The 22,212-nt window shown below is 38.0% G+C and overlaps 1 protein-coding gene across 1 annotated transcript; it reads left to right on the forward strand.

The window, feature by feature from the left end:
• Positions 1-368: 368 nt before the first annotated feature.
• On the forward strand, positions 369-21,831 carry si:dkey-28b4.8 (sarcoplasmic/endoplasmic reticulum calcium ATPase 2). Its single transcript, XM_057331252.1, has 23 exons — positions 369-795; positions 1,712-1,831; positions 2,001-2,018; positions 3,374-3,456; positions 5,761-5,865; positions 5,993-6,131; positions 10,805-10,971; positions 12,326-12,481; positions 13,830-13,971; positions 14,314-14,480; positions 14,706-14,794; positions 15,118-15,220; positions 15,431-15,562; positions 15,673-15,798; positions 15,997-16,218; positions 16,310-16,421; positions 16,728-16,969; positions 17,208-17,428; positions 17,741-17,943; positions 18,028-18,113; positions 18,210-18,343; positions 20,024-20,141; positions 20,870-21,831. The coding sequence occupies exons 2-23, from the start codon at positions 1,714-1,716 to the stop codon at positions 21,164-21,166; spliced, it is 3,180 nt and encodes a 1,059-aa protein (XP_057187235.1). The 5' UTR covers positions 369-795; positions 1,712-1,713; the 3' UTR covers positions 21,167-21,831.
• The last annotated feature ends 381 nt before the right edge of the window (positions 21,832-22,212 follow it).

Genomic DNA, 22,212 nt, shown 5'->3' on the forward strand with positions numbered 1-22,212 from the left:
GGCCTAAATTACCCCACTTGAGTGACAGATGGATGCGGGGGAGGGGCTGGATTAATGACAGAGCCACATTATCCCGCCTCCTCATCTAGACGTGTTTCTCATTGGCTCTTCGTTGCGTCACTTAAAAGTTACTTGACCTGAGGGGTTTATGTAAATGTCAAATTATATGACGTATTTGTCGCACGCAACGGTCACTGGTTGAACAGAAAGCCACAATGCGGTGGAAACCCCGCCCTCCTGCAGCAAGAACGAGAAGGCGGGATTAACCGGACAGGAATAAAAATGATTAGTCCAATTCTTTGTTCGAGGCAATGTTCTGTTTGCCGATTGGCTGCAGCGCTGTCCTTCGATCCTGCGACTGCGCCTACGGTAATATGTCGCTCGGTTATCTAGTATTAAATAAAGCGACGGTTGTATAGAGAAGGTAGCGGTGGATTAAAGCTAACGGAATCGGCTTTGCAATTTCACATACTACCGGCGCATTCAGCAAAACTTGACGGCGTCGAAAATTCACAAAAGAAGTCAGATATTAATATTGTAGTGGAAGTGGATTTTCTATTGAATTTTCTGGATCATGAAACCAGACAATCGCATAGCAGAAAATCATAATTTGCCCTGAGCAGCGCTGCAGTGCGATCACTCTTCCTCTCTGTCCTACTGGATTTGAAAAGCAGATCGATCTACAAAACCACACGCCGCGTTGTGTTATTCCCTGATATTCTGCAGTCAAATTACATTGAGGTTTTGTATAGCTGAGGTTACTGGTTTGCAAAGGACTGAATTACAGTTAAACTGGTGAGTATGGTCCTGCTAGCATCACACGGTACAGTAGTAAAATCGAGGGCGAATATCGATCACTGTGCCTGCAGTATAAATAATGACGGGTGTTGTTGATACACTTATATGTGACAGCAAGCTAAACTATTTATTTATTTGCTGTATTACGTCGCTGTTGGTTCGAAACTAACCACACAGCAAAATCAAAACACTAGAAAACACTAAGTCAAGGACTGATATGAAATAATATGCGTCACATAATGCACAAATATATATATATATATATATATATATATATTTAATGCAAAGTTAAAATGCTATGTGGAACGGCTTTCTTTTAATCACAATAAAAGCAAGTTGCAGGTAACAGGTGCGCATAAGGTGCACTCTGGTAGCGCGTTATAATAAAGCTCGTGATAAGGTATCGCAGCAGGTAAACACACGCACGTTTGTTTTTAGTGTATTTACTCCCGTTTCGTAATGTTACAGGGATTTGATAGCTTTCGTGAGTTAGAAAGAGTAAAAGCTTAAAGTCGGCATGAAATTAAAAATGATCATTCTAATTTTTTTACACAGCGGTGAAGTATTTATTATATTTTTTTATCTGTGCATATCATATTTTTTTATTCATTTGCGCTTGTAATCTTTGATCAAAAACGTTAACCTCCCCCTCTGGAAACGACCTCTCTTCACTTATGGTCACAAGGAACAGCGCGAGGGCGGGGCTCCAATGACTGACAGATTGCAAAGTAACAATCAAATCTTTCACCTTTTAACGATCCAATCAGTTGTCAGTGGATGAAATCAAGTCCCGCCCTACATTTTCTAATCATTTCAGAAGTCGTTTCACTCGGGTATAAGTCATGATACGAAAAAAAGACAATTGCTACTTCCGTTTCATGTCGAATTAACAGAGCATGTATTTCTCCTGTAGGGATGGACAATGCCCACACAAAGACCGTTGAGGAGGTGCTGGGATATTTCGGTGTTAATGAGACAACAGGACTGAGCTCTGAGCAATTAAGAAAGAGCAGGGAAAGATGGGGTCCCAACGGTACGGTACATCACTCAGAAAATGCACACACTATGCAGTTATAATACTGTATAATGCATTTTATAATAGCCTAGTGGTTTGTGCAAATAAAGAATAAATATCTAAATTATATTTCGTTTAACCTTATACCTGTTTTTCTGCCCATCTTTTGCTGCGATCTGTGCCACAGAGTTACCTGCCGAAGAAGGTGAGCCGCTCCTCTGGGTTTGTGTAATTATTAGCAGGGGTTTCATCATATCTTATTCTGTGTTGAACGTCTCTCTGAGCTTGCATGGGAGATGCTAGTTATGTAGCTAATTAGAGTTATTATTGGATTCCCTCGAGGAGGCTGGTTGAGGTTTTCAGTAGCTTTGTGGCTGAACAGATGTTGGTTCAATGTTACTTACAGATACTGTCTTTGCAAAGGTTTTGTGTTTTATTTTATGTGGGTTATTATTGCCGTTTAAGGAATAGTTCACACGAAAATAAAAATTCTCATAATTTACTCACCCTTATGCTATCCCAGATGTATACTTCTTTCCTCAGCTGAACACGGTTTAATTAATTTTTATTAAACATATCTGTCACATGATACATGTATCACATTCAGTACATCCATTAAAAGTTCTCATTGGTTCTTGTGTGTCTTGACAAAATATCATATGACAGCGAGACACGTGACAACCAGTGAGGAAACTCTGACTGGGTCACCACATTTGAATTTAGCATATAGCACTTAGCTATGCTTGGTTTGCTAAATGAGATCAAAATATTAATTGTTTTCTCACACAAATTATAATTTAATTGAGAAGGCATTTATTATTTATTAGGGTGAGTCATCAATTACTCACCCTTTTGTCATTTTGTATGAATTTCTTTCTTCCGCAGACACGAAAGAAGATATTTTGAAAAATGTTGTTAACTGGACCCCATTCACTTGAATTGGTTTTGTGTCCATACATACAATAGAAGTGAATGGGGTCCAGTGCTGTTCGGTTACCAACTTTCTTCAAAATATCTTCTATTGTGTTCCACGGAAGAAAGACATTCATAAAGGTTTGAAATGACAAGATGGTGAGTAAATGATGACAGAATTTTCATTTTTGGGTGAACTTTCACTTTCAATTCAATTCAATTTTATTTATATAGCGCTTTTCACAATGTGCATTGTTCCAAAGCAGCTTTACAGGAGCAAATAAGAAAAACACAGAAAGGTAAAACACAGCACAGTGCATGGTGTTTATAGACCAAGCAAGATCATTATAATAAATAATATCTAATAAATAAATAAATGCAGTCTCCCGGTGAGCAAGCCAACACTGCACTGCTCTACTTTAACCTACTGGATTACTTGTTATGAGTAACAATTATAACAATGTTGTTAGTGTACATCTGTGCAAAAAGGGTGAGTCAATTATGAGAGTATTTTCATATTTATTTTTTTATTTAACTATTCCTTTAATGGAAAGTGATTCTGAAACTTTGTTGACACTCCCTTGAGTGACCATGCACACGCCTTGCTATTTTCTTTGCTATGTGTTTATACGTGTTTTGTGTTTACAGGCAAGTCACTATGGGAACTTGTTCTGGAGCAGTTCGAGGATCTGCTTGTTCGAATTCTCCTGCTCGCAGCCTGTATTTCCTTTGTATGTATAAATGAAAGACTCTTAAACCTCTTATACAGATGAGGAGTGCTGTCACAGAACAATAACACCTTTATACATTCACATATTCCAAATATAGATACAGCATGCCATAAAACTCTTGCCATAGTGAATAAATCAAATAACAATATCTTAGATCTGGTTCTTCCACATATTGTACACTCACAAAAATAAAGGTGCTTAAAAGGTTCTTCACGATGCCATGGAAGAACCAGTTTTGGTTCCACAAAGAAACCATCTCTTTCTTAATTTTTTATAACCTTTCTGTTCTTCAGATGTTAAAGGTTCTTTATGGAACCAAGAGGTTCTTCAATGGCATCGAAGAACCTTTTGAAGCATCTTTTTTAAAAGAGAGTACTGAATGTAATGTGCGAAGAAAAATTTCACAGGGTCGCATTGGTACGTGTTGCGTAAAACGAATTTTTGCCCAGCCAAAGATTTATTTAACATTTAATGTGATTTATGAGTGGTGAATGACGCGCTTGTAATAATTGCAGGAAACGGCGAGCAGAGAGCTCGTGCACTCCCTCTGTCTCCAAACTAAAGTATGTGTTTGACTTCATTCGGTGTTGCGCAGACCGAACGGCATAAAAGCACTACGGGACAGAGTGCTCCATATGCATTTAAAACGCTCTTAACATTTGTCATATTCCGATCGTTCTCCGCAGCGATTAATGTAGTCGAACACATCGGTTTCTGAATTGTCTCTCTCCCTCACAAGTTTATCAAAAGCAAAGTAGGAAGTCAGAATCAATGATTCATGTGGTGCATTTTGAGAATATTTTTACCTGAAAGACAGCTGGGTGTGAATGTGCTCAAATTAAAACATGGTGCCTTTTCTTCCCTGACAAGTGTTCAGCACATGCAGCCGACATAAAGGAAAAATTCTATCCAATGAAGTGTTTTCCTTGTTAACTTCTATCTTTTGCTCATTTGAACCGATTCATTTTGTTGAAACAGCTCATACTGTATGTCAAACGCTGAACTCACAAGACTCACTGTCTAAACCCATCAAATGAAATCAGTCACACAAAACACCTCAGAACACAAGCGTGCTCAGACCATTTAACAAGAGTGGTTTGTAAGATTTAGTATTTAAAGTTTATTTATGACAATGTGTAGTAATAAAGTACATATATAATAATTTAGTTCGGAGTTACTTTTGAGTTTTGAGCTAGCTAATTTAATTTAATTTTATGTGGTAAAAATAAAGAAGGCCAGTGGAAAAATACAGCTTTTTGCAAAGAGGGCAATAAAGGAGGATTATAAAGAGTGACAGGTTATATTTGTGTCAGATCATTTCATAGCAAATATATCACTTGAATATAAAACCGTATAAAATAACAAATACAAAGTTTCTTTGCATTTATTTAGGATTTATTGGGCTCACAAATGTTAAAGCGCAAATATGAAGTGTTCTATATCTAACTATTTTAAAAGACAGAGTGACAAATTAACAGAACGATTCATCAACTGAGGTCATTATGATGGGTGTCATGATTGAGGTGCAAGAGAACCCAAATGCAGGCAGGCAATGGCAATGACGGGGTTAACAAGAATACTTTATTTACAAATAACAAAGGTACCAAAACAAAACACCCACGACGGGGAAAACTGAACTAAGAATATACTGTATAAAAGATAAACACAAAAACATCCCTCAAGGGGGAAAAACGAGAACTAAATAACACGAAGACTAACAGGCAAGACCAGGCAGGAACAGGACGAGAAACTCACGGGAACCACAGACAGAGGACGTAGAACCAACACAACGAACTGCATACACAACACGTAATATTGAACAATCCAACAGCACAAGACAAAGAAACATGAGGGTATAAATAAGGAGAGACAAACGAGGGATAACGACACGGGGCAGGTGTGGGTAATTAAACACTCAGGGAAGGATAACAAGGAAACGAGATGGCGGGAACAGAGACGAGACACTGGAGAGAACGTATATTATTATCAAAAGGACAATAATATGTTTCTCTCCACACATAACCAAAGGCTTTGTCATGACTCTGCTACAGGACCAAGGAAAACATGACTAAATGAAGCAGAGCCATGACAGATGGGTGCGACCAAATTGTAAGTTGGTGCGACCAACTGAGAAAGTGGAGTCTAGAGCCCTGAATAATACAGTTAAATTATATAATTTAAAATGAAAAACAGTGGAATTTCAATGGTGCAGTTACAACAGGTCTTACAAAAAATTGCTTTGGCTTTGTTTTTTTGTATCTTATCCTAGCATCACTAATCTCTCTCACTTTATGTCTCATTCAGACTTTGGCCTGGTTTGAAGAAGGTGAAGGAACCATTACAGCCTTCGTTGAGCCTTTTGTCATTCTTCTCATTCTAATTGCCAATGCTATTGTAGGGGTGTGGCAGGTACTGTGTATTGTCTTTGTAAAATGTCAAATACATGTTAAATATGGTAGAATTAGATAATAAATACATTAAGTCCAAAAGTGCTATGTTAATTTAGTGTTTACTAAACCTGTTTTTGTGTTTGTAGGAACGTAATGCTGAAAATGCCATTGAAGCACTTAAACAATATGAGCCTGAGATGGGGAAGGTATACAGACAGGATAGAAAGAGCGTACAGAGGGTCAGAGCCAGAGACATTGTGCCTGGAGACATCGTAGAAGTGGCAGGTAGGCGTGAGAGACTTTTTATTTATGTCCTTGTAGTGTTTTGGAAATTCTGACATTTACTTACCCTCATGTCATTCCAAATCTGGTTGACATTTTTCCAAAGAATACACGAAGGTAAAGATTAGGAATGTTGGCAATGCTTTTTTCGAGGAAGATGAGTCACCAACATTCTTCTTTTTTTTCCACGGAGGAAAAAAGGCAGGTTTGCCCTAACATAAAGGTTTGAACTAAATTTGACTTAAAAAAATATTTGTACATTTCTTTGTTCTGTTTTACATGAAAGAAGATATTTTGAAGAATGTAGGAAAGCAAACCGTTCTGGGGCACTTTTGACTACCATTGTAATTTTTCCTACTATGGTAGTCAATGGTGGCCAAGAACTGTTTGGTTACAAGCATTCTTCCAAATATCTTTCTCTGTGTTCATCAGAACAAAGAAATTCAAAGAAATTTGAAACAACTTGAGGGTGAATACATGATGACAGAATTTTCATTTTGTTCCCACCGTTCACCAAAATACTATCAAACATTTTTGGCATAGTTTGATGCTTCCCAGAAACAGTTACATGGACATGCAGGCTAGTCTTCTGATCTAGTTTCTGAAATGTACAATTTTACTAAGCTTGTGTTGATTGGAAGAGACTGGAAGAGCAGATTAAGTAATAAATTCTGTGGAAACTTTTGTGTTTGGTGGTATATATTCATCATGACCCAATTATTCTGACATACAGTATATATATTTTGACTATCACTTTTCCTGTATGTCAGTTCATTGTTTCAAAATTTTCTTTAAACATTAAATTCGGCTGTGTTCACTGATGCACCTGCAGTCATAGCATCCATTATATGGTGTCTTTGGTGACTCATGTTGCTTTGAAAACTCACATCAAAATCGAATTGTCTGATCTCATTTAGAGTTTGACACATACTGTTATTTGGCAATCAACCTAATTTGGCTTTCCATCTCAGCTACATTTGTAATTTTGATTTGGCTACTTCAAAGTAATTTTCTTTATCCATTTAAATACACATATGTACTGTATCTGAAGCTAATTTTTTGTGGTTCAGATTTTACAGAAAGGGTTAAGACCCAGTCTCAGAGTTCTCTTGGCCTGCCACTCAAAATTCTATTCTAAGAATCCCAAAGCTAATGAATAAAAATAAGGTTGACGTTCATTTTTGCGTCATTCTGTATCTTGACTTGGTTTCTAGAGATAGATTGTAAAGTATGGGGTGCTAATAGGCAGTATTGTAGTTCAACCATCAGAGACCATCTGTAGAATTAGATTTTTATGAAAAGAAGTTTTACTAAACTTGGGTTAAAACTACTACACGCACTGCTATCACACTCTTGACATGTACTGTATCATATCAGAAAGGAAAAAATATAATAAATGTCTTACTGCCCACTGATTGTATTAAAGGGATAGTTCACCTTAAAAATAAATATTCTGTCACCATTTAAATACCCTTAAACCTGCATGACATTCTTCTACGGAACATTTGAAAAATGTCTAAATGTTTTTGTATATATACAATGGAAGTCAATGGGGCAAATGTTGTTGAATGGTGACCAACATTCTTCAGAATGACATGAGGATGAGTAAGCAATGACAATTTTTTTTGGCTGACCTATCCCTTTAACTATTTTGGATGAAATTTAGAAATCTTTCACTGCGTCCGAAATCGCATACTGTGACAGTATGTACTGAATTTGAATAAGTACCTACCTATCGGCCGTTAAAACAGTGCATTCTATAGTATGAGTGGGAGTAGTATGAATACATTTCGGACATACTGCATGTTTTATGGTCATGTGACCCGTATGCTCTTTGACCTATGACATATTAACAACAACCTATACGAGAGCGATGATAAAAACATAATTTAGTCAAGAGAAATTGATGTATTGGCACTTACATTAAAAACGGACGTCCGCCTCAACGTTTTCCGCTTTATTTATTTGATTTACTTTTGAAATTTGACCATTGATCAGCTCCCGTGGCATCATGGGATAGAGAAGTGTCCACCTGATCCACACTCATGAATCTCTGCAGAAGTAGTAGACCAGGGGTTCTCAAAGTTTACATTCAAACGTCCGAATCTGAATTCTCGTCAACGTCAAAGGTCCAGTACAATTGTTATTACAAAACTTGCTTTTAATAAACATTAAAAACAACCTTAAATAACAAATCAACTCTATATGACGAGTTAATTTGCAAAAACAGATAACTCAGTTTTATTTATTTTTTATCATGTTTATATTGTGTTAGTTAGCTGTATTTTATATTATTACTTAATCAAAAGAACCCAACTGCAGTTTCATTGATATTAATTTGAATGCACAATAAAAACATTGTTTTTGAATACATTATGAACAAGTTATTTTTTTTGCAAATCTCGTTTTACATGAATGCGCTCTCGCCTTGTAATAATGCGCTCGCGACATTTGTCATTAAAATAATGTCATACTGCTGTTTTCTGCCAGTCGCTGCACGGATTGACAAAGAGAAAGACGAGCTGTGTCGGCAAAGCAAAACCACGCACTCGCAGAGCTGTACCAGTGTTGTACCGAAATTTGACTCCCCGTGAGATTACGACTCGTCTACTTCTGATTGGTTCATACTTAGGATGCTGCTTTGTGATTGATCCCTATATCTAAATCCTGCCTCCACACCTAATCCTAACCCTAACCTTTGTAAGGGAAAACAGGGGAGTCTAATCTCATGGGGAGCAGGATTTTGATACAACACCGGCAACATTTTATCTACGCGCTTTACATGAAGAAGACGGTAAACACTGCTGAAGGCAAAAACGCGAGGCACCCTGTGCGCATAAGCAGCACGCAAAAGTCTCTCTGACAAATGAAAACAATCAAAAAGGCGCGTCTAACAGGAATAAACGCTTTCTATGTGATTGTCCCCCTACACTGGTTTGTGCGCCCGACGCGCCTGTGTGTGTGTGTTCATGTTTGTATATCCCGGTGGGGACCTAAACCTGAATACACACCAACACATGGGGACTCGTGTCACCGTGGGGACCAAAATTGAGGTCCTCATGGGCAAAAAAGCTTATAAATTGTACAGAACAATATTTTTTACAAATCTAAAAATGCAAAAAGTGTTCTATGATCTTTAGGTTTAGGGATAGGGTTAGGGGATAGAATATACAGTTTGTACAGTATAAAAAACATTACGCCTATGGACTGTCCCCACGGGGATAGTCAACCAAAGCCTGTGTGTGTGTGTGTGTGTGTGCGTGCGCGTGTGTGTGTGTACACGCTTGCCTGCATGTGTGTTTGTTTGGCACTTGGCGGGTCCAGAACGAATTCCCCCACGGTCCGGATTCGGACCGGAGTCCGGACTTTGAGAAGGGCTGTAGTAGACCATCCAGGTATGTCTCGCCTACTGTTTTTGCAATAGGCCCTTTTCACAATGACGTCACTTAACTTATGCCTTTTCGCAAAGCAGTGTATCATAACATCCGTCTTGCAACAAACAAGAAGAAGAAGAAGAACTTCCGTTTTGTCGTCGCGCTGGAATTTAACAACAGTGAAAAAAAACTGACAGAACACGTATTCAAATACTTATCCTAGCACCTTCACTAACACAAAAAGAAAACAAAACACTTACCTTCATAATCAAACAGGTATTGGTCAATGAAGAATTTGTATCCTTTCTCTAGCTTTGATCTTGTCGTTAGCGAAAATTTGCAAGACATTTGTGACAAGCAGAGTGGGACGAGGGCCATGAGGGAACTGCGCAAGGCGCTGCGCGTTGCACGGGTATCGCATCTCTCTCGTCCTGCTCTGCTTGACACAACGTTGTACATCATCTAGCCGTATTTGTGGCAGATGTGCAAGGGACTTGGTAAACTCCATTCTGAGGCACTAGCGGAAGTAACTTCTTCTTGAGTTTTACTGGCGGTTGGCAAACCAGCTTATAGGTGCATTACCGCCACCTTATGAACTGGAGTGCTAGCGGAAGTAACGATACACTGCTTCGCGGCAGAACGGAAGATGCGTGACGTCATGTGAAAAGGGCGTATACTGAGGTTTCGGACATACTACTCATGACTCAAACTCATTTTCACCTACTATATAGTATGGAAGTAGGCGATTTCGGACGCTGCATTTGTCTCTGTAATATTTTTTTAAGCTTAATCATAGAAACATGGCAACAGACCAAAAATAAAATGATCTAAATATAACACATTTTTATTAATTGCCTATAATGTAAATTTCTTGGTGACTGAAGAAAGAATGGTTAAGTATTCGAGTAATGTCCAGTAAAAGTATTTTGATGTAAATTAATGATTTCGACGGCTGAATCTCATACCAGCTCTCCTACACTCCAAGAATTTTAATGGAATTGTTCTTTAATAAATGTCAGAGCAACTGTGAAGGCCTCTAAGTATCAGTTTCCAGGTATTTTATTGGGGGTCATTGAAGTGCATGAATATCTCAAGATAAAGAAACTTTAAAGATCATCATAGGGCTGGTGTGAGATTATCATAATGGCCTTTCAGTATGCTAGGTTGCAGGAAATATATTCAAAAACGTCAGAGTATGTTCTGTTGGCTTCTACCTAAATACGTTATGCATACCAGGTGTTTGGAGCGAGTCGGTGAGAAATAGAAATATCTGACAAAAAAATAACACTTTTGTTTCCTCAGTTGGTGATAAAGTCCCAGCAGACATCAGACTGACCTCCATCCGCTCCACCACTCTGAGAGTGGACCAGTCCATCCTGACGGGTGAATCCGTATCCGTCCTTAAACACACAGACCCAGTGCCAGACCCACGCGCTGTCAACCAGGACAAAAAAAACATGCTGTTTTCCGTAAGACGTCGCTTAAGCGATTGTGTTTGTCTGATTATAATGCTACTTCAAAATATGTGTGGCTTTTTATACTGTAAAAGACGAACTGTGCAAGCTTTGTTTTCGTTACCTGATGTGATTGTGCTTCGCTGTATGTTTACTGGATTATGTCCAGCAGCGGAAAGGCCGTTTGTTGAATAAAACATCACTCATATTGTTTGCTCCCACGTGGCTATGGACTGAGTCATCGCTTGACACAGTCTTTGAGCTCTCAGATGGATAATGACCAGAGAGTACCAGCCTCAAAGACTCCGCCCCCACACTCACTCACTTATACACACACGCCAGAGCCTTCCATTTCTTCTGCCCTGCTGTGAAAGTCTAATGGATGTCTGGCCATTTAAGGACAGCGGTGGGCAGAAACACAAGTAGTAGCCTCGAGGAGCCAGTCAAAATAAGAAAAGACTTTAAATGGGAAACATCCAGTGTCCAAAATTAACTTTTGGCCTAGTTGATCTTCATTAGTTTTATTTTGTGTTTTTATGTTAATAGTGGTTCATTAGTTCTTTTAGACCAGTGGTTCCCAAAATCCTGAAATCTACTGTTTACTTAATTATAACGCACCTGACAATCAAGGCATGTTTTTCTCACAAGCTGAATATAAAGACGTGCTCCCTGTAGTGTACACACAGCAAAAAAGTAGTCACGTAGTGCCATAAAAGGTCAAATTCATGACATCCAATCAAAAAATATTGCGTCCACTCATGCGTAAGCGCACGTCTTTACGTACCGCATGTGACTTCGCACAAAAATTACTGACAGACTTCTACTAGATAGCTTTGCATGCAGAGTGTCCTGCCTTAGCCAATCGCGCTTTGAAAACATTACTGCCCTTCTCCACAACGTATCTTTGTGAGAGTGGGTTTTCAGCACTTGCCCACATAAAGAACAAATATCGACACACTCTGCATAGAGAATGATTTGAGACTCAGACTTTCTCCGATACAACCAAACATCACAGAGTTATGCAAGTCATTTCAAGCACATCCATCTCATTAAACAGTGAGTCATTTATTCATATATGAGTCATATATAATTTATTGTTTGATAAAAGAAAATTACATGTATTTAAAATGCAAATAAAAAAATGTTTGAGACCACAATTGTGACCGTAAGAAAGGGGGTACGCAGAATGATGTTAAATCCCTGGGGGGTAGTTTGGGGACCACTGTTTTAGACAATCGTACAAGAAAATTAAGCAGCCACCTGACACCCAACCAACCTGTTTTATAATTTTATACAGCAAACTTTATTACCGTATCTGTTCTAAAGTCTCTTCATGCATCTTATAATGTGAATATGCATGTTTTTGTAGGGTACAAACATTGCAGCAGGGCGAGCTGTAGGTGTCGTGGTTGCCACAGGTGTGCACACAGAGATCGGCAAGATCAGAGATGAGATGGCAGCCACAGATCCAGAGAGAACCCCTCTGCAGCAGAAACTAGACCAGTTTGGAGAGCAGCTCTCAAAGGTTGGACACCATTTATTTCTTTTCTCGCTCTTTTTTCATTTTTACCTTTACTTCATCAGCTTGTCTGACTATGTTCGGAATTGTACAAAACCATTGACTTATTAAAAAACACTTCATTTAACAACATTTACATCATCTACAGTACAGTACAGTATCTAATAGATGTCGACCGATATTGGATTTTGCCGATTACGATAACTAAGGAGGGCAGTACTTGCCGATAACGATTAATTAACGATAGTTTTTTTATTGATTCTGAATCAAAACATAACACTTAGTAAAATAGCAATGAAGTTTATTAGGCTACAACAATAAACAGTATTGCCTGACCATGACCTGACCGTAATGTTCCTTTAAATAAAACACCTAAATATTAGTATTAAGTATTAAACTCAACTATATGGTTTATACAAAAATTATAAGTAGGTGTTTTTTTACAGTGACAATTTAAAAATGTTTCTTGCATCAAATTAATGACATGAGAGATATAGATATATATTACAACGCACACACACACAACTATTATTGACACATGCCCACCCATACTACAGCGTGACATTTAAACATTTTTGCTTGTATTTTCGCTCACATTGTCCCACCCCTTGAGCTAATAATCTACCAATGTTAGCGCGCTCTTGTCAGCAAAATATAGCTGTTCTCCATTAATGCAGCATACAGTCAAGAAATTAATTACTTTATAACATGTCCTGTGTACTACAATGTGCGCTACATTTAAATCCGCAGATAATGTAGCCCAGTGGTTCTCAAACTTTTTCGTTGTAAGGCCCCCTTTGTGTTAAGTGCATCGCTTTGCGGCCCCCCATATAAAGACGTATAATCTTAAATTTAGAATTTTAATTAAACCAAAAACATTCAGTTATACAATGCTGGAACCTCAATTCTTTTGGTTGGTGGTGTCATTTTTCTGATGTTTGATTGCATAAAATCTATGATAAATTTCTATATTTCATAAAATGCCACAAAATCTGTGGCCCCCTGGATCCATCTTGGGACCCCCAGTTTGAGAACCACAGTAGCCTACTAAGCTCCGTGCATAGTGTAGTCTCACGTGTGCGTCTCCAGTATTATTTTTATTTCCGCCTCTAGAGGTCGCTGTTTTACTCTGTCCTTTCTCATTTCATATCACAGTAAAGCTTTCCAGGGAAAACTATCGGTGGGGATTTTTGCCGATTAACGATAGTTATTTTTTTCGTTATGGGGACCGATTAATCGGCAAAAAGGAGGAATCGGTCGACCTCTAGTATATAACATCATTTATACATAACAGAATTATCAGCATTAAAAACAGGTTTTGCTTGAATCATTATCTCTGTCTGTCTTTCTGAAGGTGATCACAGTGATCTGTGTGGCAGTGTGGGGTATTAACATCGGACACTTCAGTGACCCGGTGCATGGAGGCAGTTGGCTGCGAGGAGCTGTGTATTATTTCAAGATCGCCGTTGCTCTGGCTGTAGCTGCCATTCCTGAGGGTGTGCAAATGTTGCCCTGTTTCTTTGTTTTCTCTCTCTTTTTAAAATTGTCCACTTGCCGTTGAACTATGCCCATTTTTAATGAAAGGGGTACTTGGGGGTCCTTAGCATGAAAAAGTTTGAAAACCTTTGTTCTACAACACCTAATAGAAATAATATACAGTAATATAAATGTATTAACATTGTTTAGGAAGTTATACTAAAACTATCCAGACTGCCAGTGTTGATCATAGGTGCATGGCTTTCATAAAATGTTATTGTCAGTAAGAATATACTAAAATAAAGCTGTTTAAGTGGCCAAGCACATTCCTGTTTATTGAAGCCTTTCATTCTGTCTCGCAGGTCTTCCTGCCGTCATTACCACTTGCCTGGCACTTGGCACGCGTCGCATGGCCCGCAAAAATGCCATAGTCCGTTCCTTGCCATCTGTGGAGACGCTCGGCTGTACCTCAGTCATCTGCTCGGACAAGACGGGCACTCTCACCACCAACCAGATGTCTGTCTGCAGGGTGAGAGAGACAAACAACAGTTCAAATTTTCTGTTTTATATAATACATTACAGCAAATTTAAACTAATCTAATAATGTATTTTAATAGATGCATTGTGGGATTTAAATATTTTAAAACGATTAACAGATATTTATGGGAATGATGCCTGAAAGTCACTTTTTTAAACGTACTAATCGTGTGTGCATGCGTGCATGCCTGCGCATGTTGTGTTTGTGTGTGTGTAGGTGTTTATTGTGGACAGCGTCGCGGGCGAGAGGTGTTTACTGAACGAGTTTACAGTAACTGGATCTACTTACGCTCCTGAAGGAGAAGTGTGAGTTTATTTTAGCTCACTCACATATTACTCAGTCCCTGTTTTTACACTAAATATGTGTGTAAATGGGGTCCAAAGTGTGTTGTGATCTGATATCTCAAAGTTATTTCTTAAGTGGTCAGTGGTGTTCCTCGGACAACTGCGAAAAAATTATTCGCAACCAATTTATCGGAAAAAGTTGTTTAAAATGGCCTTGATACTTTTTTCCCTCAATACTCGCATACGTTTGGCTGCCCTGTCAAAATGAAACCTCAACATCTTTTATTCTACTCTTTCCACATTCTCTTTTCCTAATCGACCTCTCTCCATCTTTCCCGTTTCAGGTATAAGGACGGTGTACCAGTGCGCTGCAGTCAGTATGAAGGTCTTGTGGAAATGGCATCTATCTGTGCCCTGTGTAATGACTCCTCACTGGACTTCAATGAGGTGTGTGCACACTTGCACATGTACACGCTCGATGTTGTGATGCCATACTGCGCCAATCGCTTTAAAGAAAATGTCTTCGAAAATTTAAAAGAAAAATACCAAAGTGTAAACAAGGTTTACACAAACACACTCTTTCGCGTAATTCATCTCCAAATCTTCCCCAATGTCCATTCCTCATTCTCTTTTCATTCTGTCATCATAAATTCACAGAGTAAAGGGGTGTATGAGAAAGTGGGTGAGGCAACAGAGACGGCTCTGTGTTGTCTGGTGGAAAAGATGAACGGCTTCGACACAGACCTGAGAGGCCTCACACCTGTTGAAAGAGCCACTGCCTGCTGCTCGGTGAGTCATCTGTGATGCTGCTCCGTTCACTACTGGTGTTCATGATGTTAGCATGAATGTATAAGTTTATTATAATGTATTAAGTAAATTATCCCTAATCCCTCTCTCAGGTCATAAAGCAGTTAATGAGAAAGGAGCTGACTTTGGAATTTTCTCGAGATAGGAAGTCCATGTCTGTTTTCTGCACTCCAAACAAACTCACTCGCTCTGCTTCAGGGGCCAAGATGTTTGTCAAGGTCTGGCTTCCATCCTTTTCTTTTTTCCAAACATTTTTCCATCATACAGATCATTTAAATACAATAATATATAACCTATTTTCGAAAGAACAAAGAATATGTAACAAAATCACATTCAACATTCTGTTTATAAAACGCTATACAAACTTAAATGGCATGTTTTTGAAGTTGATCTGCACTGTCCACTTGATCACCCAGGGTGCACCAGAGAGTGTGCTGGAGCGTTGCCGTTGGATACGGGTAGGTGGTGGTTCACGTGTGCCCGTGACCTCTGACCTAAGAGAGCAGCTCTTAAGCACAGTACGAGAATGGAGTTCAGGTCGCGATACACTACGCTGCCTGGCCATGGCCACCAGGGATTCACCCCCTGACCCTCGAACCCTGAACTTGGAGAACTCTGCCACCTTCACAGAATATGAGGTAACCTACAAAGATCTTGTCACTACACAATGTAAAATCATAAATAAAAACTACAGCCGAGTGGTATGACCTGAACGCTTGTTTTTATCAGTCGGACTTGACGTTTGTTGGCTGTGTGGGAATGCTGGATCCTCCGAGGAAGGAGGTGCTGAACGCAGTACGCATGTGCAGACAGGCCGGCATACGGGTCATTATGATCACAGGTACAGTACGTCAATCACACAAATGTAAGCAATACAAAACCTTTATAAAACAGGTGTTCTGTTATAAGTGTTTATTATGAATAATTCGTTAGTATCAAAAGGAAAATTTATATAAGAGACTTAATATAAAAAATCTTTATAAAAAGATGTTTTGTGAATGGATTCATGTGGTTAATAGGACACTACCAATATACTGTATTAATTTGCCAGATACATACTAAATATTGAAAAAATATTAAACAAATTATTGACTTATTTAAATATTAAGTTAATTTGTGTGTGTGTGTGACTTCTGGATTTTTATAGGTGATAATAAGGGAACCGCCTTGTCTATCTGTCGTCGTGTGGGCATCATCACCGAACAGGAGGAAGAGGAGGCTGGAGGTGAGCCGTTCGGCAGCGGCCTCACCGGACGAGAGTTTGATGAACTGCCCCCACACCTGCAGCGACAGGCCTGCCGCACCGTCCGCTGTTTCGCCCGCGTCGAACCAACGCACAAGAGCCGTATCGTGGAATATTTACAAAGCCTCAGTGACATCACAGCTATGGTAAACATACTTGGATGGAAAATTATACACATAATATTGGCTGGTTAGAGATCAGATGATAATAACAATTAATGTTATAAGGCTAGACAGGCATCTTTAGAAGTTTGTTTAATAAATTAAATGTATTTTTATATACTGGTTATAGCTGATTCAATAATTCAAATCTCAACTCGCAGATTGAGTCCAAAACTAAAAACAAGAAAAATGTATAAACCCTTTTCTTTATTTCTTTGTGTAGACGGGTGATGGTGTGAATGACGCCCCTGCTCTGAAGAAGGCAGAGATTGGCATTGCCATGGGCTCAGGCACAGCAGTGGCTAAATCAGCATCAGAAATGATTTTAGCAGACGATAATTTTTCAACAATCGTGGCAGCAGTGGAGGAGGGAAGAGCCATTTACAACAACATGAAACAGTTCATCCGCTACCTCATTTCCTCTAACATCGGAGAGGTGGTCTGGTGAGTTCAGAGAGAAAGATCCATCCATTATGGTCAAAAGGACAATTTACCCACAAATAAAAACTCGTAGAAATAAAGTTTGAGGCCAATTGTTACTGTAGATTTGGCTTCAATTACATATAATCACAAAGCCCAAAAATGTTTGGTGGCAGTGATTTTTATTTATGCGTGTACTGTTTCTTGAAAACAAGACAATGTGAGCATGTGACTACATTTCAAACGACTGTTTCTTATTGCTGTTATCAGAAAGATCATAAAACGCCTCCCAAAAAAATCATGGTCTCTTTCTTTGTTTCTCATCATGTTTTGCAGTATTTTCCTCACAGCTGCGTTGGGAATGCCCGAAGCTCTGATCCCAGTCCAGTTGCTGTGGGTCAACCTGGTGACGGACGGCTTCCCAGCCACTGCTCTTGGCTTCAACCCCCCTGACCTGGACATCATGTCCCGCCCCCCACGTTCCCCCAAAGAACCTCTCATCTCTGGCTGGCTCTTCTGCAGATACCTCATTATTGGCTGTGAGTCATTTAAAATGATGTCACTCTTTGGCTATCCGATATAAAACCTGCGATTTTAAACTCACTCTCCCTGTGATTTGGTAGGTTATGTTGGGGCAGCTACAGTTGGTGCTGCTGCCTGGTGGTTCATGGCAGCTCACGATGGACCGAAGCTCACCTTCTACCAGCTGGTAATAAAATAATACCACAAAACACAGTTACTTACTTTAATTCTTTCTTTCTTTTTTCTGCCAGTGCTATAAAACTGCTTTTCTGTTTCGTCTTAGTCTCACTATCTGCAGTGCAGTGAAGGTCACGCTGAGTTTGCAGGAGTTCAGTGCTCAGTGTTTGAGTCTCCATATCCCATGACTATGGCCCTGTCTGTGCTGGTTACTATTGAGATGTGCAATGCCCTCAACAGGTATGTGATCCTGACAGAAATCACTGATCTGTGACACCAGTTTGTGAAATCCCAGCTAAAATCATTTTTGGTGATTTACTGTTTTCTACATAAAATCATCCTACATAATATAAAGAACACTGTGAAAATATTAAATTGATATCTTTAATATTGACTGATCATATCATGTCAAAACTTGAAATCATTAATTATAAAATTAATATGAATGTAATGGTTGAAATTAGGGCTGAAACTATTCCTCGAGTAACTCCAGTAATTCGAATACAAAAAAATCATCGAGGCAATTTTTGTTGCTTCGAAGCCTCGTTTAATCCATTTAACTACAGTACACACGGAGCGCTGCGTTTCCCCACGGACCGTTATTACTGACGCACAGCCCGCTAAACTCTATTCGTGTTACAGGGCTCTCAAGTCTCACGCATTCACCGTGAGACACAAGCATTTTAGTCTGTTCACACGCTCACACGTATTTGTCATGCTGATAAATAAGTGATGGCTTATTGAAATGGTGAACTGCTATTTTACTTAGTTTTAGTCTAGTTTGCGAGTGAAACTTGTTTTCCGGCTGCATTGAGTCCATAAAACTAGATTCGGACAAACGTTAGTGGATGCCGAATCATGTTATTTACACATGTCATCTGGCTGTTCTGCGTGTCTGAGTGAATGAACTGCACTTTATGAGGACATGAACTTCATTTCCAGAGTTGCTCTGAGAGTTTATTTCGGAGCATTTTACTGAGTGAAGCTAACACAATAAAAAATAAGCGTCTTCTGACGACATGCCAAAATAAAAGTCCGTTTAACTCGGTATTTTTATGTGGACAAATATATTACTATTTAATAGTAAAAAATAAACTAAAACTAATTTAGATAAACTAAATGCATCATGCATAAGCTGAAGTTAGTTGTTTACCTTTGAAATTATTCTTTCTATTTTTATTAATGTTTCTTATTTATACATTTGTATTAGGCCTATATTGCAATTTAAATGTAATATGGCAATGGAATTTACTAAATGGGTTTAGTTTTCACAGATATTAATGTATGCAATTTCAGCAATATATTAATTTTTCTAAAAAGGAAACAAATTAGTTGTTCATTTTAAGAGACCTGTTTTATTTTCTCTTGTATATTTAGTATTGCTCTTTAATAAAGAAAAAGTACTTATTTATAAAAAAATGTAAATGTTTTGATGGGTTGTGTTTTTTTCAGTATTGTAAATTCTGTTCAGATTTAAAGCCATACTGTAACCCTAACCTGATAAGATAATTATTTTTTAATTTTGTTTTATTATTTTTATTATTTTACTGTTTTAGAATTGTTTTAGTGTATTTTGTTCACATTTTACTTTAAATATTATATAATGTTTTTAAATAATTCAAATATGTCCTTGACCAATTCTGTAAGGCTGTCAAATGTAACGGATTAACTGATATAATTTCAGTAGGTTTCATTTTCATGTTTAATGCAGGTGGGTTCACATTTAAGAGTATAGTTTAAAATGATTCAAACTACTTCCTATTAAGTTTTTATTTGAGTTAGCACAAAATGTTTTCATTTACATTCTGCTAATGATAAAAACACATGAAAATGTCAGATCATTCTTCTGTGTCTGGCTTGAAGACAGTTCTGCTGGCGTAAGTCTACTCACTCCTCTTATTGTCTCCATGCATGTGTCAGTTTGTCAGAAAATCAGTCTCTGCTCAAGATGCCACCATGGTCAAACCCCTGGTTGGTGGGAGCTATCTGTCTCTCAATGGCCCTACACTTTCTCATCTTGTACGTGGACCCACTTCCTGTAAGTATTAACCTGCAACTTGATATTTTAAAAGCTGTGGCAGAAGAAAAGGAATGTCTGAGCAAAAAAAGATATGACGTACAGGACAGGTTCAATGTGTTTATGCCTGTCTGCCACTTTGAAATGATTGCCTAATAGATCTGGGAAATAATGGCTTTTGCTGTTCAATTCAGCAATGATGAAATGTTGAAGCATTTCATCATTGCTGAATTGAACAGCAAAAGCCATTATTTCATCATTATTTCAAAGGTGTGACTGAGAATTATGGGGAAAATCATGTTTTAGGGAATTTTCGACCCCTTTGTGTGCAATGCTAAGAAAGCGAAATCACCCTTAAAAATGTTTGCAATATATTATGTTCATTAATGTGTTTTCAGCTTAGTTACTTAAATTATGTTACCTTTTTATTTGCTTTATTGGTGGTTTTATTTTATTTTTTAGAAAGAGTTATTGCATGCAATATTGCAACGTTATTTTATTTCATTTTGTTATTTTATTTATTATGGTTTTGTTATTTAATTTATTATTGTTTTGTTTTGTCATTTTATTTATGTATTTAGTTTATTTATTATTGTTTTGTTATTTTATTTATTTATCATTGTTTTGATATTTTATTTATTATTTTGCTATAAGTATAAAAGTTACAAAAATTATTCAATTTATTTATTATTCTATACAAACTATTAGTGATTTCCAAGTGGCTTTTCCAACACTCTTTTTCCCTGTAGGTTATATTTCAGATCAGGCCTTTGTCTTGGCCCCAGTGGGTGACTGTCCTGAAGATGTCCCTGCCTGTTATTTTAATGGATGAAGCCCTAAAGTTCTTGGCCAGAAACTATATCGAGCCTGGTAGTGATCTGCAGCTGGATGAGGAAGAAGGCCATGCAGCGGCAGCTGGCGGGGTGATCGGGATGCTGCGCCGTGCCTTTAAGGGCGTGTCCTGGTCGTTTGTGCTTATCTCAGCCCCACTGCTGATCTGGATCTTCAGCCTGGACTCAGACATTACTAATATCTTCTGGGATTAGACAGGAGTGTGCTTGAGTCAGAGAGGGCAAACTGAGCAAAGGGGATTGATGGAGCTGATGTTTTAAGTGGTTGTATAAGCAGTGTACACATTCAATGTAGAATGCTCAAGGTGGGATACAGATGTAGGAATGAAAGCAAGAGCAGAACCAGGACAATCACACATTTAAAGGGATGCTGGGAATGGGGGGGACCAGTGAGAAAATTTAGTCATCAAATGGCATGTGGTTGTCTTATGACCGTCTACTTCAGCCTTTTACTTTTTTGGTTTTATCATTGTTATTACATCAGCCTTTGACTTTTTCGGTTTTATCATTGTTATTATTTATTTTTATGTTGTAAATACACCTTAAGTGTTAATTTTAGCTTAAAATTTTCATTTGTTCACATTAGTTTTTACAAAATTAGTTTTTTCTCAAGCATTCTGACTATACATTTCCAAAAAGCTGCAGTTGTTTGTTAAGGCTATAAATAACTTTGTGATAAATTGCACATTTGAACCGCTTACCCTTATTTGTAGCCTTTTACATAATTAGTCATTCATTTGAATATACAGTATTTCTTACAGTTGATGAAGTCTTGATGATGTTGGGTCATGAAAGATTTTAATAAAATGTTTATGTGTTGTGTTCTCAATTGAAAGAACAAGGAAAGCCACCTCAAAATCATCTTGGTTGTTATTTTTTCCTTCTGGAGACATGATACTAAATTGCAAAAGTTAGAGGCTTTTTTCTTAATAGCAAAATTCTATACTCTCGAGTCTTGATTCAATTATATATATATATATATATTTGTCAGTTATGTGTTTGTTAGTATTTCTGCAATATGGATACATTTCTTTAGTAAATAATAGCGACACAGAGCAAATTTTAATCCTAATTAGTATGCCAGTAACTCTCATTACCTTTGAGGAATCAAATTGTCATATTTCCTTATAAAATATGTTGCGATAGACCAAAAAAACCCGACTTTCTCCTAACTTTCTGAGAAAAATTTATTGTAACCACATACCAGCCTGTTTCCCATTGTCTGTCCTTCTCATGACATC

The sequence above is a fragment of the Triplophysa rosa genome, linkage group LG4 (assembly GCF_024868665.1).
Source record: "Triplophysa rosa linkage group LG4, Trosa_1v2, whole genome shotgun sequence".
NCBI lineage: Eukaryota > Metazoa > Chordata > Actinopteri > Cypriniformes > Nemacheilidae > Triplophysa > Triplophysa rosa.

Excerpts from the sequence above, each read along its gene's own strand:
- si:dkey-28b4.8 (XM_057331252.1), top strand. The coding sequence starts at position 1,714 with ATGGACAATGCCCACACAAAGACCGTTGAGGAGGTGCTGGGATATTTC. Across the intron at positions 16,219-16,309 it reads CCACCTTCACAGAATATGAG|TCGGACTTGACGTTTGTTGG; the intron begins GTAACCTACAAA and ends TGTTTTTATCAG. Across the intron at positions 17,429-17,740 it reads AACATCGGAGAGGTGGTCTG|TATTTTCCTCACAGCTGCGT; the intron begins GTGAGTTCAGAG and ends CATGTTTTGCAG.